The 15,394-nt window shown below is 41.2% G+C and overlaps 1 protein-coding gene across 4 annotated transcripts in view; it reads right to left on the bottom strand.

Annotated features, from left to right (window-relative positions):
* The window catches only part of cadm2a (cell adhesion molecule 2a), a 201,570-nt gene that overhangs the window by 16,790 nt on the left and 169,386 nt on the right, over nucleotides 1-15,394 (bottom strand). For 2 of the 4 annotated variants that reach the window (XM_070983711.1, XM_070983712.1), the window contains 4 exons: nucleotides 8,675-8,836; nucleotides 8,027-8,117; nucleotides 7,741-7,919; nucleotides 3,510-3,623 (listed from right to left, as the gene is read on the bottom strand). In XM_070983711.1, the coding sequence (XP_070839812.1) occupies nucleotides 3,510-3,623; nucleotides 7,741-7,919; nucleotides 8,027-8,117; nucleotides 8,675-8,836 (546 nt within the window). The remainder of the gene's footprint in view (nucleotides 1-3,509; nucleotides 3,624-7,740; nucleotides 7,920-8,026; nucleotides 8,118-8,674; nucleotides 8,837-15,394) is intronic. The other 2 variants (XM_070983713.1, XM_070983714.1) reach the window with 1 other exon arrangement.

Genomic DNA, 15,394 nt, shown 5'->3' with positions numbered 1-15,394 from the left:
TGTGAAAAGACCTGGTAATAAATCAAGTAGACACATGAAAGCAGATAGTGTAGTATCCTGTGACTGGGGACGCAGTGAAGGAGTCTGATATTTAGATTCCCTGAAGATACACTGAGAGCCTCAGCTCCTCTTGTGTCTCTGCACTACACAAACAGACATCAGAGAAGAATTGAGACACGCTGATGAGGAATATCCAACAACGTGTGGAAGCCTGTTATCTAACAGGGTCTTCAGAGAGCCGTGAGGGTAGAAGAGAAGGAGCGGGCGAGGGAGAACTGAAACAAAAGCTTTGATGGAAAGCAAAGCAGCAGAGGAAAGGTAGAGGGGGAGTCGAGACTCCTGAAGGATTTTAAAGATGGTAATTTAGAGAAAGCAGCAGTGATGAGAGGAAATTATTCCAAATGAGTGGGGCTGCGGAGTACCATGAAGTTGAGAGGAATGGAGAGAGGAGGCAAAAAGCAGAGACGAGACATAAGGTAAACTCTGCTACAGCTATATGGTGAGAGAGCGGACGCCTAAGAATAATGAGTGAAGCTGCAGAGAAATAATGCAGGGAATTTAGGATTAAGAGACTAGTGATTTTAGTCAACTCAGTACTATTTTATTCGAAGCTTATTTGATATTAAATATATTATCAATGGACAAAAATAATTTTAGATGATAAATATATTAGAAATTGTCAGCTTAATCAATCACCTTGAAACAATGTGTCACATGCTTTGAGAAACCATGATCAAGATGATATATGAGTGAGTAAGTTCACAGCACATTATTTTGAAATTGACATGTCACTCAAAATCTTTGATTGACACATCACTCTACTATAGCAGACATGGCGCTGTGTCAGCATTATTATTGTGGTGGCACAGCATGCAAAGAGGCAGAATCACGAGAAAAAACGGCATTCAACCAAGCAATGGTCACCAAGCAATTTCAACTTTCTCCAAAGTAGGATTTGTCTGTACACACCACTGTATGATCTTTTTCAAGATTTTTTTTTCAGCCTTTATTTGGGCTTCAAGATGTGGACAGGAAACAGCACAGGGCACAGCAGCATCCCGCCACATGGGGTGGTGAGTTACCTGAGCCATTGTGTGATTAAGTGTGCCACTTAGTTACATGACGGTCTTTGAAATGGGGTAAAATAATAGGGATATTTCACCACTTCCTGTCCAGCTGCTTAGAAAACTAAAAACAAATAAATGATGTAAGATCACATCATTAGTACATTCACCATGAATAAAGGTTAGATAGAATAAATGAGACACTGGCTAATAGGCAATTTCGCAGAGGTTTGTGAAATCCATTCAGCCTCTCCATTTACTGCTACTTATCCAGGTTGCAGTGATGCCAAAACACCCTTTTTCCCCAGCCATGTCCTCCAGCTCCTCCTGAGGGATGCTGAGGCTCTCACAAGCTGGGTGGGATATGCAATCCCTCCGGCATGTTCAGGGTCTGCCCCAGGGTCTCCTCCCAGTTGGATGTGCCAGAGAGCCTGTATAGAGATGTTTCCAGTTGGCATCTTGTTCAGATGCCCGAACCAGCTCATCTGGCTCCTTTAAATACAGAGTCAGTTCAGTAGGACATAGAGGAAAACCTCCAGATGGGGGTATGTTGATACTTGAATGAACCCAACTGACTCCTTTTACTGCACACATACAGTCTGCAACAGGGAACCTTGTCAGTCATTTGGCTTCTCAAAACTAGTAACCACTGAGGATGGCTGGCTGGGGCAAACATAGACTAATAAATGGACATTAGCATGCAATAGAGGATAACAGAACTATAGTAGCATTATGGAGAGATCCTATCCTGAGGTCACCAAAATGGACACTACAGCGATACAAGATGGACTTCCAATAACAATGGCCAACCACTTAAACTCCTGTGGAACCCTTTCTCAAGACATCAAGGGGGGGCCACACACATCCATGCACGATTGGATGTACCACCTCCCATGAATACTGCAGTATCCTTGCAAAAGAACTGCTCCAGTGGAATCTGCATGGCTCTTCCTGAATGAAGGTTTGACAGTGATCACAAGTGTTCCTTCCAAGAACACTGGCACAAGGCATTACTGGGAAGGATGAGCAGTGTAATACTGCAGTAAGTGGGTAACACTTGAGGGTTGAACTGCAGTGACCTACACCAGAAGGAAGGGTCTTCCAACTCTGCCTCCAGTGTGTTGCACGGTTAACAGGCTCCTCAAATTGTTCTTTTTATCACCTGGCAATATCCCCTGTCTAAGTCAGTGGTACATCTCCTCTGTGGAGAACATCTTTCTGGTGACCCCAAGCAGATTGTGGGGTCACAGCTATGACAGGCACCAGTGACCTTTTGCCTACAACTTGGAGCAGTCGCCCACACGACAGCCCACTCAAATATCCCCAAGTGTCCCCAACCTTGTCCAAATAATCCTCCAGAGGTATTCTGCACATAGCTGGTATCCTTCCTTGTCTTACTATAGCTGCAGCGTCTTCCTCACAAGAAAAATGACAGTCAGCCTCTAAGGAGCAAGTTTTTGTAGCACAGAGTCAACATACCAATGTCCTGATTGGCAGCAAACCAGTCCGCCACACCTAACCTTGTATGTGATGAGTCCATATTGCAGGGTTTGTGAGTTATGAACTCCTGTGTCCAGGGTTTTGTGTAGATGGCATTACTGCCGCAAGATGGAGATGAGAATTTAATTTATGTTGCATATCAGTGATTTTAAAGTTTAAATCCATTACCATAGCTCTCTGCATGTCGTCAGCCTCTGCAGAAATTTGAGAGAAACCTCAGCATTTTATGCCTCCTCAACATTTCCTTTTCGGCCTTATTACAGATGACATCCCATTATTCATATTTTATACTATAATGCTATAAAGGATTATATCAACTGCATTCATATTCCTAAGAAATAGATTCTCTAGGAACCCCAAACAGCAATGTTAACTCTCTGGAAAAGAGCTTTTAAAGTCAGAATTCTCGAAGATTTAACACAGCATTAGGAGTCATGATGAGACATCTCCAGTGGCCAGACATTTTCAGTTGGACATGACATTTGCTTCTTTGGGGTTTCAGGGCACAGAAGTACTGAAGTCTTTGAAATGCCAAGGGGACAGTGGATGGAGAATTTGAACAGCAAGACTCCTTTTGAATACAATGACTTGGAGTGTCTTAGAGACTTAGGAGATCTGAATAAGGACCTTAATGTAAAAGCACAACTTCATTTAAATGGACGTGTACAGTTTGTCATTGTCCATCGAAAAGACACAGAGTTGATGTTTACAGTCCAAAAAGGGTAAAAAGAGAATCAGACAGTATAAGAAGACAGCAAGGAATTTTTGTTCCGGGCAGTATGATATATTTCCAGTTCTTGGTGTCTCCATGTCTCAGGAGCACTGACACTTGAGGTGGTGAAGTAGCTAAGAGAGAAGTAATAGGACAGTGGGAAGTAAGAGGGAAGTGGGAATACACAGTAGCATGCTGAGGGGGTTGTGGAGATGCGTGGGGTGGTACTGTACCTCTGTTGCCAGTGACTGTGGGGTCTGAGGCGTGGGTGCCTAATAGAGCAGTAGGATCTGGAGGGATGGGATGTAGGGGGGGAGTGGTGGATGGAGGCAGGGTTGTGGGGGCGTCTGGTGGAGGGGACAGACAGACACATATACACAAAAACAATACAACAACAACAACAACAACAACAACAACAAAAAATGAATTCACATGGGGGCAGTTAGACACTTCAAAAGAGCAACACAAACTGGTCCAAGGCAAAATATTATAAAGTGATGGGAACAAAAAAGGGTAAAATTATGACACAATTCAAAGCATAATCACGTCGAAACTTTCTCAAAGGCAGTTGTGAATTACTGTTGATGCAAAGTGATGCAATACACAAGATACATCAATTAGAACATGGCTGATCTTTTTAGTGGGTCAGCAAGGTTTTCTCACTAATTCAGAGAGGAGCATTTTGCGGATCACTGAAATATATTTTTACCGTGTGACTAAATGTTTAGCTCTGTAGTTCATGAAGCTTAAACGACCGCAGAACTGCGCAGCTGCTGAGTTTAAGCCTCTCATATGATTGACTTTTAATGATTCCCTTTGGGTCACTGTACACATGACTCAAATTTGAAAAGACAAACAGTATTAATCAGCTCAAGTCTCATACATACTTTCATGTCATAACTGTTTAGCCTATAGTGTATAGAGCATGAGGGCTACAAACATGAATAAAACATGTTAATCAAAGAAAAGATAGGAGTAGACTTTGACATTTTCCGCATGGGTGGGAGTAGCCTGTGGGTATATCTTCGGCAAAGCGCAGAATCTGAACAAGAGTGATGCAATATGTACTTAAAGTGTAATGGTAATGGAAAAAAAGTTGAGAGTTGAGATATTCATGTTACGTTAGAGTCCCAATCCTCTATATTTTCCTAGTCATTATAATTTAATATGTTCTGTCTTTGAAAATGAGGGTCATTTCTGCAGCAAGAGAACAGGATTAACCTTGAATCTGCTAATGTTGCCTGATGTCTGTGAAGATAGATCCTGCACTTGGAACCTCTCAACATATGAAAGGGAAGAAAGTGGGATAAAACGAAATGAGGAAAGTAATTTGACAAATGATCTGTGCCAATTATCCAAATTTGCGAGGATGAGTAAAGGAAAAGGTAGCAAACCTGTTATCACCATGCTCTGTTTTTGACTCCTCACTAACGGAAAATGGTAACAGAACCCCATCCAAGACAGTGTTTCTCACTATCACATGTTAAAGCAACAGGAAAAATGGGACTGAAACATTGTGTGACAAAGTTAATGAGGTTACACTACCACCTTGGCTTTTATGCTTTTGACACTCTGGTTTTCATGGTGAGCTAGAGGCTTTTAATTGGCTTTGGTACTCTTTCTCAGGGCCAACTGTCCTGTGTGTCTCTGTGACATTTCAGCCTTAGAGTGAATCACTAAGTAGCTAAGTACATGTCTTCAGGAGAGAGGGAAGAGAGGAAACGTCTCCTCGTTGGAGGGGAAACCATTAAAAAGGTATTTTCCAAGAATTATGGCGGCAATTGTAAAAGGCTAAAAGGTGTGCTAATCACTAATGAAGGGTGGGAACAGACTGGGTGCCATTTCAAAAGAACACATAATGAATCTGGATAGGACTCTTTGACCTGCCCATACCCAATTGCCTTTTTGGTGGTGTAGAATTTTTCAGTTTAATAACATCACTGTCATTAAGTGCATTGGTTATTCTTGTTATTACATTCAGCTGGCATTTGAAGGAATTGCTGGATGCACACAGGCTCCACGGCATGTGAGGCAATTAGCAAGGGAAGTGTAAAATCTCAGAAATACGTGATGAAACTTGAAATAAAGGGCTCTGATAAACCTACTGGAGTGGACCAAGAAATTATTAAAGGAGATAACTACATTATTTCTCTTTCACATTCAGTGATCTTAATCAATATGATGGTAATTCGGGGGTCTGTCTGTCCCTGCTAACCTGTGGTGAACTTCACATCTCAGCCTTCACAAACAGCAAAAATTAGGAGAAGTCATTTTTGAGTGGCATAACATTGGGATTTTACCTTGTCCTTACCTTGATTTTACCCATTTTAATTTTGCCCATCACACACTACTCAGCACTGCTAGCTCAAGATCAAGCTGTAAGCCATTAAAATACCTTTCATTTAGAAGATGAGATTATTTTTATATGACATTTACAATCTTATTTTGAAACATGGATCTATTAAAGCACTTGACTGTCCTTGCCGTCATTTCTGTAACGACATGGCTTAAGTCAGGATCCTTCTGAGAGCCTCTTGTTGGAGAAATAAATAACCTTTATGTCTTATTTCTGTTCTGAACAAGCCCGATTCCAAAAACAGTTAGGACACTGTGCAAAACATAAATAAAACATAATGTGATAATTTTCTAATCTTTTTTTGACATATATAACAGTTCTAAGACAATATATTTAATGTTTTACCTCATCGACTTCATTGATTTTAGTAAATATATGTTGTGATAGTATCATGAGGGGCATCCTCAAAAGGCTCAGTTGTTCACAAGCAAGGATGGAGCGAGGTTCACCACTTTGTGAACACATGATTGTATAAAGGATATTATTAAACAGTGTTCATTTGCAAATGATTACATTTATTTATGTTCTACACAGCCTCCCTGCTTTTTTTTGTAAATATGGTTGAAATCAACAGGCCACAATGCCTAGCATACAAACTTTCCATCTTACATCACTCAGACATGGTTCTGTTCCAACTCATATACTTTCAGCATCCACGTGGCTGCAAAATTTATTACTGCGCCACTGGATGTGTTAACACTTCCATGCAGAGAGCCAATGGTATAAATAAAACCGCATCTATTGACTGTATGTGCTTCTTGCTGCATTGGGTGTCTGCACACACGGACATGTTTACACTTGTTTGTACGACACATGCAATCCTTGCCGACATGGCCAGATACCAACATTTACGTTGCAGGGATCCTTGCAGCTATGCAGCTGTTGCAAGTATAAAATGGTTCTTATAGTAAAGTTTCCAGATTTATTAAATGTAAAAGAATTATAGCATGAGTTCATAAAAGTGAGTGACACAGAGTATACAGTCTCATCAAATAATCAAAGGTAACTTCATGGTTTTATATGCTTCTCCTCCGAGCTGCCATTTATTATGTTGTTTAGCATTTGTAGCATTTAAATGTTTTAACATTCCTCATTGATAAGGTTTTCAAGGTTGCTGTGGCCTTGGCTACAACCAGCAGAAAGTACTTCATGAACTATTGATAGTAACCTTGAATCCTTCATCAGGTCCACATCTGGTTATTCCTGTACACCCATCGAGGACAGTCAAGAACATACTAGAAATCACTCCAGCTCTGGCAAACATAGCCATTGGCACCTGAGAGATTTATTCTTTCATGTTTTTATCAGGTTAGATCTACTTTTAAATGCGAGAGCAATTGAATCACCCCATAGATACATGCAATGATAATAATGTCATATTTTATGGATCCACTTTGAGAAATTCTGCCTTGCCTCCAGCTGTATGGTCTCTCTGACCAAACACTGGCTTTTTGTCCCTCATCACACATGACCTAAGTTCCTAAAACAGAAGGAATAGAGATGTGTCACTGCTCTGCTCCTTTTTTTAACCGTGATTACTTACTGCCAAGAGACAAATGGCAGTGGAGAAAAGGATGAGCTATCTGTTTTCCCTCACACTGAGTCCCTTTATCCTCCACCTCCTCTAGCGTTACTAGGAATTACTTATCCTTCCTCGTGATATTCCTGACAACGCAGCACTAAATTCTGCCTCCCTCACGCATTTCCCTCCTGGTGTGTGTGAATTTGTGTGTGCGGAGGATCTGGGACGCAGGTTTATTTAAAGAAAGGCGTTGGTGGCATTTGTGTCACCTGAGGCCCTTATTCACCCGTGAGAGATGGCACCACTAATCACTCTTAACAGTGATACAATATGCAGATCAGGAAGTATTATAATCTTGGTTTTTACAATGGAGTTTGGTGCTTGTGCCTGTGAGATTCATACTCTCCACTATTTATAGATAACATTATTGGAGTCCAAGGCGTCCTCTTGCAGCTGTGCTCCTTTTACATGTCCTTCATCTATCAGTGGTGTCAAATGAATAACTGATGAAGATTTCTCTCTGTTCCTTTGCAAGTGATGACAACAAACACGATTACCCACATAGCAGCCTTTCCTCTGAACTCACCATAGACGTAGAGTACATATTCAGCACTGCTGGTCCCTAGGTGGTTGCTGGCTTCGCAGCGATAGGTGCCATTGTCTGTCTTGTTGAGTGAAGTGAAGGTGAGCTCCCTCCCCTCTACAATCATCCTGTCCAGGTCAGGAAGTTCACCCCCGTCCTTTGTCCACATCACAGGATCCGGCCTGTGAGGTTAGAGGATGTGAAAGAGAAACAAGGCATGCCACATGTACCTGTCTGAAGCACTACTTAAAAGGCTGACATCAACTAATGCAGAATTTGAGTGACTTACGAAGGGTTCCCTTTGGACACACACTCCAGCTTTAAGTACTGACCCTCCTGAGGGACTGCGAGGGAGTGGATGATCTCCACACGAGGAGCATCTAGGACAGACAGAGAGGGCTCGAAGTGAGGGTAGTCGACATGGAATACATTTTTATCAAGATTCAAAATCAAATGGCAAAAAGGCATGACACAAAAATAGTTTGGCTTTTACTCTTAAAAAACAAACTTTCTAAATCTAACAGAGAAATAATTATTTATGCTACCACCTCATGACCTTGTGACTTATAACTTAACTTTGATTTATTATGTTTCATTCTAAGAATATTATAATGATTCAAATGAAGTACATGGAGATTTCCATGGATGCTAGAGTATTATATTTCCACCCATACCAGCTATACCAGATATTGAGGGATGGAAACACATGTGCTTTAAATGAAAAGTAAGAATGAAAAAGTCTGAAATAATTGGACTTCAAACACTGTAACGAATGTGGGTCTTAATAGGTTGAATGCCAACAGGTTTCTGCACTGTGAAAACGCTCTTAATAAAGGCGATTTAGTTCCCCCCTCTTCATGTTTTTCCTTTTCCCTAATGTCCATGTGTACACTCCATGTGTGTGTTTGAGTGTGTTCATGTCTGTGTGTACACTCACAGTGGACCTCCAGTACTTCAGTGGCCTGCTGTGGTGTCTGTGTAAGCGCCACATGGTCCACTTTGCAGGTGTAGGCCACTCCATCATCATTTCTGTCCACGTGCAGCTGCAGAGAGCTCCGCACTGTAAATGTCTTCCCGCTTGCATTCACCTCTTTGGCACCTTTGGAGAGAGTTGCATACTGTCACAGATGCAGCACATTTATCTTGCAAAGCGTGACGGCCACACACCAACGCGGTGCCCCTGTGGTTCATAGTTCGGTTAAGTCCTGCTTCATAAACAAAGCCAAGTACTGGTGATAAACAGGGGTGCACATTGTTGTTGTGCAGGTATGCATTGTGCAGCAAAGATGTGAAATTTGTAACACCTGTTGTGTCAAAATGCAATTTTACATAGCAAGCAGCAATTTTAAATGGTTATCAATACACATCTACAAAAGTTTTTTGTCAACAAGCAATCTACTGTGACAAATACCCCAAAAACAGCAGACATTAAGCAGCTACTTCCCAAAAAATGCCAACCCAAACCGAAGCAGAAGAAAAGACTTTACTCTGAGAAGTGGCTCCAACATGTGCCATGGCTTGAGGCTATCCATGAGCTTGCCGAAATGTGGTGAAAGATATGTCATTTGCATCCACATCCAGTAGTCAAAACAGATTTTGACTGAAAGTCTAGTCACTCACTTGCTAAAAGGTAAAACAACTTGAATGAAGAACAAAGGAAAAGAAGGTTTTTCTGCAAAAATTTTGCTTTATTGTAGGACTGAATGTTGGGGAACAAAAATAGTGCAGAACATTGAGGAGATAAGTTGTAGTCTGTTGAATTTTTGGGGCCATCTTCATCATTTATCATGCTTGAAACTGAAGTGGAAGACAGGTGAGGGACACACAGAGGACAGCGAGGAAGATTACATTTATTAAGCTATGTATGGGGTGAGCACCAAACACCATCTGGTGCTCAGCTGAATCCATGACTAAAAACTTATTTGGAAACCAGGTTATACAGTATCTTCATCATAGTTCTTGGGCATTTTCGGGGAATTATGCATACCATCTTTCCTGTGAGAATTCTGCAATGAAAAAGGTTTTACACAAAAGAACAGTCACACAAATAAAATCATCAAATGAGCTAAAACGTTCAGCTCACATCGTACTCCGTGCGTGCTGCTCCAACACCTCTACAGTACAAGTCCAACTGAGGTCAGAGCTATAACAAAACCCACCTGCCTCCTCTCTCTTTGAATGTAATATTTGGATTTACACTGTGGGCCTTTTTAACCACCTCCAAGCTCACCTAGCATCTCTGCCTGTGGCTTCCTGGGTTTAACTACTCCCACGCAAAATCTAAATCTCACCAAACAGCACTTCACTTCTACCTCTCCCTCCAATCCTGCAACCATTTCCAGCCTCATTTGGGCAAAAACATCCCCAGGGCCAATCAGATGTTTGGCAATAACTTCAACCATCCTTGTTGCAAAGTGTCATTATGCGCAGTCCTCCCCATCTGTACAACCTGCTTTCTGCGCTGTCCCAACAACACCTGCCTTGTAATCCCAACCAAACAGCTGATCCACCTTTCCGTGCCATTCAACACCCCAGTCATTGCCAGGGCATTAGAGAGCTCCTCCAACCCAGCTTCCTCAAATTATCTACATGATGTCCTGAAATTTGGCTTGCTCCTTGATTGCATCATTCCACTTTTTTGCTTCATTTGCCTCCCCAATGATAAAGGCCTTAGATAAGCCAAATGTGTTTGATTAAAGTTTCATGACCAGCCCTCATGGCACCAATCTTTGACCACCACATCAGTGTCCTTGAAATCTTATTGGCTCATAATAAATCATCATCCCTGAAAGCAGTGATGCCTCGTAGGTAGAGAGGCCCCTCTAAGTAGAAGGTCACGGAGTTGACTCCCACAACACTGACTCCCTCTGTCCCCATCAAACTGTCCTTAAGCTCGACGCTCTGTACTTGGTCACATTGTCCTGTGCACTGTCCAGATGAGTTTCAGCGTCATACTGAATGACACAAACAGCACTAAACTGAGATTCTCTCCGCATACCTTATTGATTCAACACTTTCCTAGTTGTTTTCACCAGCGTGTAAAAATAAAACTGAAGAAAGAATTACACTCTAGAGCAACCCTTTCTCCTAGAAATGTTTATATACAACTAATTTGCATTCATAATTACATTCTGCTGACAAATGCAATTGCTGCCTGGATTAAGTTCACAGTCAGCATTCGTTCGACCGAATGAAACACTACATTGTATGTACTGCGCTGGAGTTACAAGCAGGTGCTTATGAGTGGATGGCAGCCGCAGTACTAGTGCAATACTATGACACCAAAATCCAGGGTTCAGGTCCAGACTGTAGTAAACATATGTTCAGCATCAGAGAAATGCAAGTTTAACAACATTTCTAGATTAAGCTAATGCAAAGCATAATTCCTTAAAAACATATTAGCCAGCCACTAATTATACGTATATGAAGAAGTATATAAACTTCAGAGTCCTCTGTAGTGATTCCTGCACAAATTTGTACATAAATAATTCAAGAACTGTGGCTGTGTTGAGGTAGCAGACGATATTTGAAGATATCTGTCAATTTAGGACGAAGCCTCAGCCTACACACATGACACGAATGTTCTCCTAAATTCAGAAACTGTTAAGTACTGTAGGCGTTATGTAATACAAATGACCATCCTCTTCCAGACCACAATTTCAAGCCAGCAGTGCCAACTTAGCACTGCTAGATTTGCCTTTATCTAACCCTAGCTGTTTCACAACTTAATTGCTTATACATATCCACCTCCGAGCAGGTATTTTTAATACAGTCCTTTGGGGGGGGGGGGGGGGGGGGGGGGTGGCGGCTGGTCTGCTCGCATCGTGCCAGCAGCCAGTATTTTAAATCATATCAAGCCAGTTCATCCACACTCCTACAAGGTTTTTTTTCTTTCAAAAGAGGGAAAAAAAATCACTATTATACTGTTTTCAGCTGCCCAGGCTTATCTCTGCATTCAGGTGTTGCCCTGCTTTGTAAAATCGTGTCCCCTTTATTTTCTCATCATAGAAAATTCAAAAAAGCATCAGTGTATGTACAGTCTGTCTCTCTCATGCTGGCCGCCTTTGTTTGTATCTCCTAAAGAGACTGTTTACGCTCCATATCCTTCTCTCCTCTGCGCTCATCTGCTCCACTTTCTAAGTATTCCACCCCACTGTCTCCTCTCTCTCTCAATTCTGCCAATCAACTATTCTGCTCAGTCACTTCCCCCAACTGAGGCAGTGAGCCCACCTCCCCTAGAGATGAATGACTGACAGGTCTGCAGTGTTAGCAACATCCATCCAGACAACAGGAGAGAGGGAAAATGGATGTAGTTCTTCACAAAGAAGAAATTGCAGGAGACAAAGGCAAGGGAAGAAGAGTGGATGGCTGGAGAGAGAGGACACTGAATATCTAATATCATGGCGTGCTTTAGCAGTTGCAAGCATTCTCCTTCCATTTCTATTAGTTATTCCACGTCCTCATAGACTGCTTCTCCCTGCCTCTTTGTCTCTCCATCAGTTAAACGTGTGTTTCTTCTTGCATCTGCAGCCCTAAGATTTATGCCCAATGCACCAATGTAGCATTGCAAGGTTTGTTATTCTGACAGCAAATTTCTGTTTCTGATTTGTTTGCTTAATCTTTCAAATTAATTTCATTATTAAACATTCCAAAGGGCATATTTTATTGCCTTAATATTTGAGGTAAACTGACAGGGCAAGTAGGATGAAGGAAATATACAATTGCTCACCTTGCTCTGCCTCTAATTGGCTTCTTATCTTACCCACCCCTCATGCATAAACCTATCAACCCAGTTAACAGAGGCAATGAGTGCCAGCCAGTCAGTTGCAGAATAGGGAAGGTCATACTTTTGCCATCCTAGGAAAAAAAAATGCTTGCAGCTCACTACTGAATGAGGGAGCTATGTGCATATACCATCCACCACACCATTGAAGTTAATAGGTAATCACTTTAACTGATGCTTTCATCAAACCCTGATGATTCAGCTGACATGATGAAAAGAGTCATAGCTGTTCACCTTAACTTTGATTGACAGCTCAGTCACTTCTCCCAACAGCTAAACAAATAAGGATTCAATTAATGCACTGACTGGAAAATCATTCCTAATTTTTTCTATATTATTGTCTCAGCACAAATTTAACAAAAAGGATTAGAATGTACAGTGATTTTGTTTTTTGAATACGTCAATTCAAAATATTGTAATCGTTTGTCGGAAAAAACTGAATGAATCAACCTGAATTGTGCAGTTTGATTGTGCTCATATGTTATGCTCTTCAAGACCAGAATTTAAGTACTTCAATCAGCGTGACAGGCACTCAGTGATGCTCTTGTAACAACTATTTATTATTGTAGGTTCGCTTTCAGCAAAACAGATTTTGAAGATTTCTTTTCGAAGTTAGTTTGAGATCAAGAAACTCACTTTCTGCAGTGTATTTTAAATGTCTAGACCCATTTAGATTCTTGTCTCATGGCGATTTGAAGGAACTGTGATTGCTTCTGCATGATTCAGGATAAGAGTACTACAAAAACCGCCTTGCTCCCCCAAAGTTCGAGTTCATTAATGTCATTATTTGGTCCAAAGGCTTCTAAGATCCACTTTGAGGACATAATAACAGTTGTCTAACAGCAAGTAATACCCTGCTGTTAAAGTGTACCAATCTGCATCCACTTCTGCACTGCTGTGTGTGTGTGCACAAGAGTATGTGTGTGTATGCATGCATGTGTGTGGGTGAGAGTAGGTATAATTGGTCTATAAATATCTTATCACAGTTTAAGTGCAACTGAAAGGAGCAGCTGACATCGAGCTGCCATTAAAGCTCAGGCTTGTCAATCAAAAAACTCATCTGGCCAGTCTCATGCCACACATGCTGATTTTTGGGGGGCTACTGTTGGAGCTGATTAAAAATGTTGGAAAAAAAAAACATGTTACATAGCAGCTGCTGAGTTACTTTGAGCTGCTACTGGCAACTTCACATGTTGTTGGCTTTCATGGTGCATAATGTATCGCAAAATAAACAGCCAGGATTGCTGGAAGGATGTCTGAAGTCATGCTCTCCAAAATCATGCAACTGTCTTCTTCACTGGTTTGAGTGAGCAAAGATGGCGATGAGGTTCAGCTACTGTTGATGACTCAAAAAAAAGAAAAAAAGGTTGACATATTGACCATTAAGTAGCTGCTTATTAGCATGCATATTAATACTAATCTTATGCTACATGAGAATAGTCTCCAACTAGGCCATTAAAGAGCCAATATGCTACGAATATGCAGGCTACTAAGCAACTGGTTAATGGTGATGGTGGTCTAGAGTGGGGACAAGTGCTCTTTTTTTTTGCAGTGGGATTCAGAATAAAACACTAAAATCAGTATCAGAAAACCTATATTACTGTATATCACATTCAGATGTACATACTCAAGTGCAAAGCAGAAAAAAAATGCAGCCAGCAGCAGCCTCACATGTATTGGTTAACGCTGCCCTCACACAATATAGTGTTACCACATCTCTTGGCTCTCTATTGCACAGATGTTTCTCAGTCTTCTTGTAGATAAATTGCTGTTTGCGTTGACAGAATTTCTTTTCTTTCTGAGTGCAGTGCAGCATTTTTTTTTGGGATGATTTGGACATGGTCGAAACCTACCGAATGAAAGAGCTGGAAAACATAACAGCTTGCCACAGTTTTTCTGAGATGCATATGTGAGTCACAAGAGATGTTAGCACAGGCAGGAAAGGACAAATAGGAACAACTTATTTAAGGTTTGTTTTCTGCTTACTAGCTTACAAACAAAATGTTTATTTAAAGCAACTAAACAGCTAGAAACAGATGCTGGTGCACATTTACAAAGGTATGAATCTGTACATTTTTACACAATTTGCATGATTTACATAAAAATTGTTGGGAAATTTAAACTGTGCAAAAAAAGGTCTTTCAAACTGTGTATTTCTTTTTCAAATAGGAAAAATAGACCCCATTCTACCATATTCACCTGTAATACCTCTCCTTAACAAAAAGCCTGGCAGCATTTGGCTGTAACTGCAGCACACTGTTCAGTGGGTGGGTGCTCAGAGCTCTGCATCATTGGTGTGAGCCAAGACAGCGCCTTGGAGGATTAGAAATGGAAATGACAGCCGTTAAACTGTAAGAATCTGACCCTTTTTGTGCTATTTCATAGGAGAGAGGGACGACACAAGAAAAGAAGATGAAGGAGCAGACAAGAAAGACAGCGGAGGACTGTTGGGGTCGGAGAAGGAATCATCAACACCAGCAACAGAGCTGATTAATCCTGGCAGACTCAACATACCCTGAACTGCATCCCATCTGAGATTTAAAACAATTTGCTCAAGTGAGAACAATGTAAAATGGTCTGTGGGTGAGGGTGACGATAATCAAAATACATAGTAGTAGCACCAAACACTGATTGAAATACACTAAAATTGACAATGCGGGCAGAAAAAAACATGTCAGATAAGTACCTAATCTGCATGCTTTCTTTTGCCTCTCAGCTGAGCTGCACAGCAATGGGTATGACTAAACTTTAAAACAGGAGCACTAATACACAGCAGGCTCCAGCTCCAGTGAGGTGTGGAGATGATATATTGTGCCTTCCTTCATCTTCGCACTTTTTTCTGGCTACAGTGTTCAGGGAGCTGGGCCTGTTGGC

Source organism: Chaetodon trifascialis, chromosome 16, assembly GCF_039877785.1.
Source record: "Chaetodon trifascialis isolate fChaTrf1 chromosome 16, fChaTrf1.hap1, whole genome shotgun sequence".
Classification (NCBI taxonomy): domain Eukaryota; kingdom Metazoa; phylum Chordata; class Actinopteri; order Chaetodontiformes; family Chaetodontidae; genus Chaetodon; species Chaetodon trifascialis.
This window is presented reverse-complemented; position numbering and strand designations above follow the sequence as displayed.